The sequence below is a fragment of the Malurus melanocephalus genome, unplaced genomic scaffold (genome assembly GCF_030028575.1).
Source record: "Malurus melanocephalus ecotype Western Australia unplaced genomic scaffold, MMel_1.1 scaffold_190, whole genome shotgun sequence".
In the NCBI taxonomy this organism is placed as follows: domain Eukaryota; kingdom Metazoa; phylum Chordata; class Aves; order Passeriformes; family Maluridae; genus Malurus; species Malurus melanocephalus.
The window spans coordinates 661,521-671,121 of record NW_026623422.1 but is presented as its reverse complement, the minus strand read 5'-3'; the positions used below and the strand labels follow the sequence as shown (position 1 = coordinate 671,121).

Here is a 9,601-nt window from a genome sequence, read left to right as displayed (position 1 = left end):
GGATCGGATGCTCTGGTTGCCGAGTTCGGCCCCTCCTGCCCTCAAAAAGGGAGAAGCACAGAGGAATCTCCCCGTTCACTCCGTGTTCGGAGCAGCCAGGGCTGCCTCGGCCCCCGGAACAGATGCAAAAACACCAAAACATCTGACGCTGAATAAATCCCTGGCTCGTTCCAGCGCCGCTGGATGCTGTGCGTTTCTGACCCCCGATTTCAAAAAGTTTAGAGTCACGTTCACATAATGTGCTTTTAACTAAATAAGGGTTTTTTTCACAACTTCTGCATTTTGCACATGAATTTCCTTCCTGTTCCTCTTTCTTTTTTGTTGCTGTAAAGATTTTGCCCAGCTCTTCTCCATCCTGAACATGGAAAAGGACAAGGCAGTGATTGTGAAATACTGTCAGCGTAACAAAATGGACAAAATAGAGAGCATGTATTATTGCTTATATTTTACTTATATTCTCTTCATGTTGTTCTGTAGCTGTACAAAAATCAGTATCTTTTGGGCAGAAATTCCATTTGATGTTAGTTTTTGCATACATTTTGTTTTAAGTTCTTCCTCCAAAGGAAGAGTTTATTGAGAATTCTTGCTGTGTTTTAAGTAACGCTTTGGGCTAGGCAAGCTGCTTTTGGGCTGGCAAGATTTGTTACCCTTTTTTTTTTTTTCCTCTGTGACTTCAGAGAAATCCAAACAGTGAGAGGAAAAATAAGTGGGGCTAGGGAAAGCTTGGGGAAAAAAAAAAGATCTGGATAAAGTGACCTACAGTCATAGTCTGAATTCAGTAAAACCAGAGGGAGAACCTAGGAGTAAAAAAACAAAAAAAAAAGAGCAAGTAGACTATCTTCCATCTTCAGGTGCAGACAGATCTCTCCATTGGACACTCCTCTGATTGTTTTAGGATTAGTATTATGGTCCTTGTATTACCTAYAGGACTAGAGATGAGGCCTCCCCTCTACAAACACAGATAAAGAGAAAGCCTTGTCCCCAAAACCTCAGAGAGTGTAATCACCACGGAGCAAGGAGGGGCTGGTGACAGGGATATGTGAAGTAACTTGTCACACACTGAGCRGCAGAGACAAGGAGTAGCACTCCTTTGAAAAGGGCAAACTATCCTTGATGCTTCAAGTGATTTCCAGACTTAGATCTTTCAAGTTCCCAGAGGAAATAATAGGTCCGTGGACGCCCCAAGTTTATCCTCCTAACTGACCTTAAATTCAACAAAGCGYGCAGACAATATAAAGAATGCCCGGATCACATGGAAACTGTTGGTTTCGGGACTTAGGCACTCAGCTGGAGATACGTGAGCCCTGATCTTTAACCTCAGGGAAGACATCGGGGACATCAAAGCATTCCCCTTTTTTTTTTTTTAACTGATCATAACTTAATTCAGGCAAYGAGGATGGTCTCTCTCTTGAATCCCCGAAGCTCATTCATCCCTGGAAACTTTCATCTTTTGAAGTTTGCATCACTTTCTAGAAGGGAATACTGAAAAACTGGGATCTGAAGGGCAGACTAATGATTTAATGACTCGGCTGGGAAAATTCAGTGGGAGGAGGAGAAGGCTGCTGTGGTGTGGGGACAGCTTCAGCAAATGGAGCAGAGAGACTGGGACTTGACTAAGACAARACTAGACTGAAATATCTTCTCTTCCTGTGTTTTGGAAACATTGGCCAAAAATAAGAGTTGCTTACCAAGGTTACATGTAGCCTCTTATCAACAACTGGCTCTGCAAGGTCTCATAAATTTTAGAGCTGTAAACCCACTTTGTTTCTTTGCTCAAAACACTCAGGGAGGTGTTTTGCTGTCATCTGTATCCTGTTTACRGATTTTGTAGCTCTGGCTTTGCTCTGTCTATGTTTGCTTTTCCCTTACAAAAAAAAACCAAAACCCAAAAGCCCTGGATGCCTGATTAAGAATCAAAGGAAAAAAAGCAGTCACTTAAAATAAGCCTAAGGAAATGTAGCTGCCTCCAGCTATTCAGTTAAGAGAAGATGGTGTAAGTGGGACTTAGAGGCAACAGGATAAGATCCATGGAAGTGTTGAGGAGCTGGAGGGAAGTGCTACAGTCTGAGGTTGTAGATATAACAAAGTCCCACATTGCTAGGCTTGCAGGTTCTGTGGCAATTTAAGAAGCAGACTGTCAATGTGTCCTTAAAAAGACAAACAAATGAGGGCATTTATATATGTGCAGGTTTTTTTCTCCCATGTTGGTGTGGAAGCATGGCTCACAGTGCAAACAAACGTCTGAGAATGTCTGCTACAAGGTGATCCATAAAGTGATTAAATGTTGCATGTGTGACCTGTGATGGGCATTTTGAGGGTCTGTGGATAACTGCTAAGAGAATCTACAAAAGAGCATGGAGGAAAGCTGGGCTGTCAGCAAACTTCAGTAAGAGGCACTCAGGGGAGTCTGCAGTTCCCAAACAGGGCAAAACCAGTGCATTAGTGGAAGTAATAATTTTTCTTTCTCAGCTATTTATTAAAAGACAACACTTCACTCCTCTTGATGGATTTAGGTTAGCTTGAGAAGAAATTCATYCCACTCCCCTTTGAAAAATAATACTGCTGCAGGATAATAGGTATACTTTAAAACAGTTAATATGATTTTTTTCTAATATTATCTCTTGAAAATTTGAAATTAAATATATACATTGCTGCAACATACCTATTTTAAAATACACAAAACTTCTGTCTATTATGTTATCATTTCGTCWTAAATAATTGATAAAACAAAATGATGAAAAGTCATAAAGGCTTTAAGTCACTTATATTGCACGTACAGTGTGGAGTTATTATTATTATTATCATCACTATTATCATTATTGTTATTATTATTATCAGAGCAGCAAAGCTATAGCACTAGTATACTCTTATCTAGGTAAAAAGCTGTTGTAGTGGCATTTTACTACATAGCACATCTGTTTTCTTAAATATGTGAGAACTTCTCTCATGAGAATGTATTTACTCAAAGTTTAGACCTGCTAAAATGAATCCTAGCTACTCATGGAATAGTTTTATTGACAGTGATTTMGATTTTGATCCCACCACTGTTTTATCAAGTTGCTGCTGGTTTCCACATACATGAGGTTATTTTTAGGACCACTGGGTTTGGGGAGTTATTTGAAAAATGAAGAGAAACCCAATATCGATAACCCCAAGATTTTCATAACGCTTTTGCAGCCAGAAGTGTGATTCTGCCCCTGGAAGCTCAGCTGGGATGATATTTTGGGTGGAACAAATGCGTGTGGCACTGAGATGCTCTGATTCTCTCCCCACAGGCGTTACCCCACGGTCGAGCTCCGCGCCGAGACCTTCAACGGCTCCACGCACGTCCCTATCCCCTCAGACAGTGCCTTCCTCAAGGCCCTGCTCTTTGAGCTCAGGCTGGTGGATGACCACGTTTTCGTGGAGCACCGGGACACCTGCACCCGGATCAATCACTCCTCTGTGTATTCCGTGTCCACCACTGCTGGGGAGCTCTGGCCAGTGCTGGCCTTCCACAAGAGCGGCCTCATCTACGCCTGTGTCCCGCTGGTGGAGGGCACCTTGGAGCCACGGCCACCCCTCCTCAGCGTCTATGGGCTCTCGCAGGGACTGGCTCTGTTGTTAGGAATTATGGACTACATCTCTCCCAGCCGGAAAAACGAGGCTGAGATGAACACAAAGATAGGGCAGCTCCAAAATCGGCTCATCCAGGCCTGTCCCCTTGGCACCCCGCTGAACACCAACATCCGCAGCTTGAACAGCTCCTTTGAGGACATCCAGGAGATGCCTGTGGATAAGGATCAGCCAGCTTGGAGATCCAGCACCTACAARGGCAAACCTCAGGTTAATGTCTGCATCACTGAGAAGGTCAAGTGTATGCAGTATGACCAGAGGGATGTGGTGGACACATGGCAAGTTTATGGAGCTGTGAACTGCAAGGTGAGAGTCTTTGGAATGCAAGTGTGACCAAAGTAGTTTCTGTGCAAAATAAATATTCATTTGATGTGAAATGATGTATCGAGTTGAAAACTTTCCCAATTTTGTTGTCTGAGTTATGTTCAGGAGTTACTGGTGCCTTTGCTTGGCCACACTGCTCTTACTTTAAATGAACCACTGAAATTAAACAAAATATATCCAGACTGAGTTGTCTAAATGTCTTCTACAAGTGTCTTTACATGAGCATTTTTGTTTTCCTGCCAAATGAAAATTTAATCTTCTGTCCTTTTTTCTACTACAAAAACATTTTGAACCCACAAATGTTGGTATTTCATGACAGAAGAACAGTTGATAAAGAATCTGGTGAAAGAGACAGCTTGTATAATTATTTTGGATGGTTTATATGTGACAGTGATTTTCATTGTAGAATTACAGAATGGTTTGGGTTGGATGGGAACTTAAAGATCATTTCATTCCAACTCCGTGCCATGGGCAGGGACACCTTCCACTATCCCAGGTTGCTCCAAGATCCATCCAGCCTGGCCTTGGACACTTCCAAGGATGGGGCAGCCACAGTTTCTGTGGGCATTGCTTAGTATGAAAAACTGGGAATACTTACTAAATAGATCCATAATAATTATGAAATATATTAAAATGTGTAACTATAATTTGTACTRTAATTCATTCTTTGTTCTGAATTATGCTTAGGGAGCACACAGTATTATCTTGGTACACTGTAACTGCCAGTGTTTTAAGAGGGGAGAGACTTGCTAATAAAGTGGTAATTTAATCATTTGCATGAGGTGGGATGTTCATCTCTGAAGGAAGCCAACCTAAATGCTTCACTTCCAAAGCCTGGGTTATTTCCCACTGACCATGCTGGTAGGGATTTTTGGGTGAGCTGTGTCCTGCTCTCAGAGGGGCAGTTCCCAGTGGATGGATGGCCTTGGATGGATGGCCTTATGCAWGAAGAAAGCCCAGGTGTGATCATGCACTGCTGAGCTGGCACAGGGAGGGATAAGACAAGGGACACACTGCCCATGGCTGCTGTGACAGAGCTGGCATGGGACCACAGAGGCCATCAGAACATGCTGGAATCCATTTAGTGGATGTTGTAAAAGCAACCYAATTAATTAGACTGTCAGCAAGCATGTGACTGATGTCTTAGTACTGGTGGTTGGTACTAATGATCAAAGCCAGCTGAAAACTTTTAGTGATTTTTGTTAAATACTGAAAATGTATTTTATTTTTTAACATCTCAGTCTGATTTGATTCAAGTATTTTGGAATAATGTCTTGACTTCCTTTTTCCCAGTGTGACATAGAGGGATCTGCACCAAACGTCACCCTCAGCCTGAACCTCCCAACGAATGCACCCCCACTCCAAGACATTGTGGTCCATCACTGTGTGACTTCTGTGGACCCTGCCATGCTCATGTCCACTAGTATTGAGCCTCTGCATGATTCTGTGTATAATGGACCTTACAAATTCCCTTTCATTCCTCCTTCAGATTCCTTCAACTTGTGTTACTACACTTCCCAGGTAACAACACCCCCCAGCCCTCACTTTGATTCTTCAAACGGGAATAAAAATACCTGTGTTGYTGGGCATGCTGGAATGAGTTTGAGACAAATATCAGTAGTAAAGMACTATATAAAATGGTTTTTATGTAATAAAGTGCTTGGAATGCAGCTTGAGTTGTCTAAGTCACGTTCAGAAGTTGCTGGTACCTGTACTTGACAATGCTGCTCTTCCTTTAGATGAGCCATTGAAATGCCCAGATTAGACAAAACATAATCATTCTGAAATGTCAGATGCCTATCCCCCAGATCTGTGTATCACAAGCAGCCTGAAGAGTTTGGCACAGTCAGTAATTAATATGTGTTTGGGGTCTTTTTTTAAATACTTTAGCAATGAAAACAGTAAATAACTGATCTTGTGATGATGGTGTTAATATATCTKGAGAATGAATATAGTTTTTTCCAGGTTCCTGTTCCACCAATTTTGGGATGTTACCAACTCGTTGAAGACGGATCGCAGATAAAAATAACAGTTAATTTAAAGCTTCATGAAAGCATAAAGAATTCTTTTGAGTATTGTGAGGCTCGCATACCTTTCTTCAACAGGTAAGAATAAAGAAAGCCTAAATAAATTTCTTTCATTTCTGTGTGATCTTCCCAAAATGAGCCTATCAGGAGTCAATATAACAGATTATGCTCCATTGAGGTACTACCAGTGGAYACCAACCTTGCCAGTGTTGGAATGCCCCCTTGGAATTCCTCCAAYTTCCAGAATACAGAATTATAGCAGAATATTTGGTAATGTTCCAAATACTTCTGTTGCTCATCCTGTTTCCCTGTGGTATTTTTTCACGTGAAACACTGCCACAATCCTCCAGGTGGATTAAGCTGGAGATCACTTCCAAGTCAGGGTTACCTGTTCCTTAAGACTGCTAATCCTAGCTACAGATCAGCTTATCAAAAATATAGTTATTTCAAATTAAAACGATAGTTTTCATCTAAGCCCCTCTGACAGCTGCCACAGCCACGCTGCCGCCTAATTATCCGGAATATTCCAAGATGGAATGATACAAAGTTGCTGATGCTGATCACAGTGTTAGTAAAACACTATCAGTGAACTAAAACATGTAACAGCTCCTTTGTGATTACTGGGTTTAGAGCACCCAGTGATTYCTTCCTGCTCTGTAATTTCTTCTCATGAATTAGCAGTGTGCTCAGATAGGTGTGATTTGTCTGTATGCACATAAAAAATCTCTGTCAGCATTCCCTCACTTTCTGTAACAAAACAGGCATTAACAATGAATGATAGTAATTCCAGTGGTTTTATTTCTCCTCTGTCACATGCAGGGGCCCAATTGCTCAGTTAGAGCACAAAGTTAGTCATGGTCAACTGGATTTGTCTCGGGAGAAGAGCCTCCTGGTTTGGGTCATTGGTAAGGAGCTCATCCCTGTGTCTGCCCTTCCTCCTCTGGCCCCTCCTCTGCAGCATGGGCACAGCTGTGTGACTTCTAATAGATGTTGTCTCTGCCTTTAGGACAGAAGTTCCCCAAATCTTTGGAAGTTTCTCTGACTGGAACTGTGTCTTTTGGCACCGCAGGCAAAGAGCACCCAACTGATTATGTGTGCACTGGCAACACTGCTTATGTTAAAGTAAGTCATGGGCTCTGGGAAAAGAGGCCTTAGTAGTCACTCTTAAATTGAAGATACATTGATTTAAAGTCTTTTATACTCAGCAWGGGTTTTTCTTCTGCTGCCTAGAGGATTTGACATCCTGTCACTGTGGAGTACATTTGCACACCCAGAGCTTGTGACACWGATTGCCAGGATTTGCACAGCAAGKGTGACAATGTGCATCTRATCATRTTTTCCCTCTYTTTTTRTAGCTRTATTTTAGGATCCCAGACTTTACACTAACTGGATGTTACGTAGACCAGCATTCTGTTCAGATCTTCGTCCCAGGGAAACCCAAAATCACTGCATGTGAGTTGCCTAAAATGTTCATCTCTTTTATGAAAACTGTATATTGAAGTTACAAACTGGGTCTCCACGACTAAAATTACATAGCTAAAGTTGGACTTTTGTTCTCTGCTTTTTAGTTGGGGTTTTTTTTGTGATGCTTAAAGCATCCCTGGAGTAGGGACTGGCCTCWCCCTTTGCAATGAGAGCTCCTACACTCAGTTACAAAGTCAGTGTTTCTCTGGGGCTCTCTCCCCTCTGCCCTGGGCTGGTTCCCATGCTCTCCATAATGGCATAGCTTTTTTGGGGGACAAAGAATGATCCTCCATCATCTGGCCCCGTRTTTAGAATATCTTTGTCAGAGACAYTTYRGGTGGGTTKGCAGCAGCCTGGTACAGAAGGCAGCTCCTGTGTKCAGGGTGAGCCTGCTGCTGTCAGTGTCACCACACCAGCATCCCTTGGTGCATGTGGCTCTGCTTTGAATTTGTGAAGCAGAACCCAAATCTGTGTTTTGTTAACACATAAGCACTGCCAAGCCTGCAGCAAAAATACCCTAAATGGCACACAGAAAAGCACTCATTAAACSTGAGCAGCTCTGCCTAATTGGAAGCATTTTTATTTGTAGCTGCCTGTCTGTTGCAACTTCTGCCAGTCATAGTAGCAGAACTGTGTAAATGCCTTCTGAAAAGCATGGTCTACACTGTTAATTTTGTGACAGGTCACACTCAGGCCTAAATTGTTACACAGAAAAAAGCAGCATTTTCACATTTTATATTGAGCATGCAATTTATATTCATTGAACAAAATCCAAGCYATCCACCTGCTTTTGACTTAACCTCTGTTTGAATTTTAAGCTCATGACTGATACATTAGTAAAGGCAATTGAAGCTGAGACTTTAAATGTCTCATTATCAGAAACGATTTTCAAATAATAATAATAAGAGTCTTACAGTTTAAAGAGGCCATTATACCTTTTCTGTAAACTGGTAAGGATGGATTAGTAGTCACTTAACTTGGATGAAGGAATGTCTGATTGTAAGGCACCCTGTAATGCTTATTTTTCTTGCCTGTTTTTTTTTATCTTTAGCCCGGGAACTGATTTCTTCMGATTACTACATCTGGAATTCCAAAGCACCAGCACCTATGGTGTACAAACCCTTACTTGACTAATTTATTTGTGAATAGTTTTTATATTTAAACAAAGCACAGTGTTAATGAGATTTATGTCATGATACAGTAAAAATAAATACTCTTCAGCACTTTTGCTTTGTATGTGTTCTTAAAAATTTCTGTTGACGGCAAACTAGAGGTCCCTTGTCTTAAAAACATGAGTTAGTTTTTAAATTGTTGAGTCCTGGCTGACAGCCTGGAGAAGAMAATTTGAGATGTACTTGCTGAGGCTGCTTTTACTTTCCCTTCTAACATTAACTGGTACAAAATAGGTACCTGGTGTTACAGATACAGACATTGAGATTCGTGATTACTCCTAGTTGCTTCGCTGGTTTTCCATTGCAGGATGGGAAAGGTTTCATCATCTTATTCATGTCCTRAAGTCACAAGAATCTGATCAGACCCCAGGTTCAGAGAACAGTTCGAAGCAGGAGTCATTATTTTCACAAGATGGGTACAGAATACACACCAGTCAAAAATTTAGAAGAATTTTCAAAAGGACAGCATGGCATGAGCAGCACTTCTATAAGTGGAGACTGTTTTTATTAGGGAACCTTTATTGCCCCTGTCAGCAGAAGTGGTGAGTTCCCTTTCACACATGCCTGGGAACTRCTTGCTCTGAAAGCAGAGGTGTGAACTGGGTTTTTCAGCTCACAAGACTGGCTCTGAGGAGGGAAAACAGCTAAGTTTGCTGGAGGTTCCAAAAAACATGACTGAGCTGTTTTTTGTGAAAAAGTGGGCAGAAAAAGATTCAGTTTACAGAGTCAAACCTCTGATTTTGAGATCTGCAGGAACATGGGATATGGACTTTAGGAGAGTTATCAGGAAATGTGCAGATTCTGGAGGGCTGGTGAGAAGCTGCCAGAATCTGGAGAGCAGCACAAAAACAGAGGATGCTGAGTCCTAACAGAGATTCTCCTGCCCTGCCTCGTGTTTCACTGTGYCCTGTGGGGTAAATCAGATTTGGGATTGTGCAAGGAGGGAAGTTTAAAGCAATAATTTGAAAAAAAATACTGGATTTGAAGGGTAATCTAATT

General features: G+C 41.7%; 1 protein-coding gene across 2 annotated transcripts in view; it reads left to right on the top strand.

The window, feature by feature from the left end:
- AP5M1 (adaptor related protein complex 5 subunit mu 1) overlaps positions 1 to 8,820 on the top strand; it is a 9,580-nt gene extending 760 nt beyond the window's left edge. Inside the window, exons 2-8 of one of the 2 annotated variants that reach the window (XM_057373239.1) lie at positions 3,276 to 3,921; positions 5,233 to 5,460; positions 5,905 to 6,044; positions 6,786 to 6,871; positions 6,973 to 7,088; positions 7,322 to 7,418; positions 8,482 to 8,820. In XM_057373239.1, the coding sequence (XP_057229222.1) occupies positions 3,276 to 3,921; positions 5,233 to 5,460; positions 5,905 to 6,044; positions 6,786 to 6,871; positions 6,973 to 7,088; positions 7,322 to 7,418; positions 8,482 to 8,564 (1,396 nt within the window). In that variant the 3' untranslated portion in view covers positions 8,565 to 8,820. Of the gene's footprint in view, positions 1 to 3,275; positions 3,922 to 5,232; positions 5,461 to 5,904; positions 6,045 to 6,785; positions 6,872 to 6,953; positions 7,089 to 7,321; positions 7,419 to 8,481 lie in introns of those variants that run through there. The other variant, XM_057373240.1, reaches the window with a different exon arrangement.
- Positions 8,821 to 9,601: the final 781 nt, after the last annotated feature.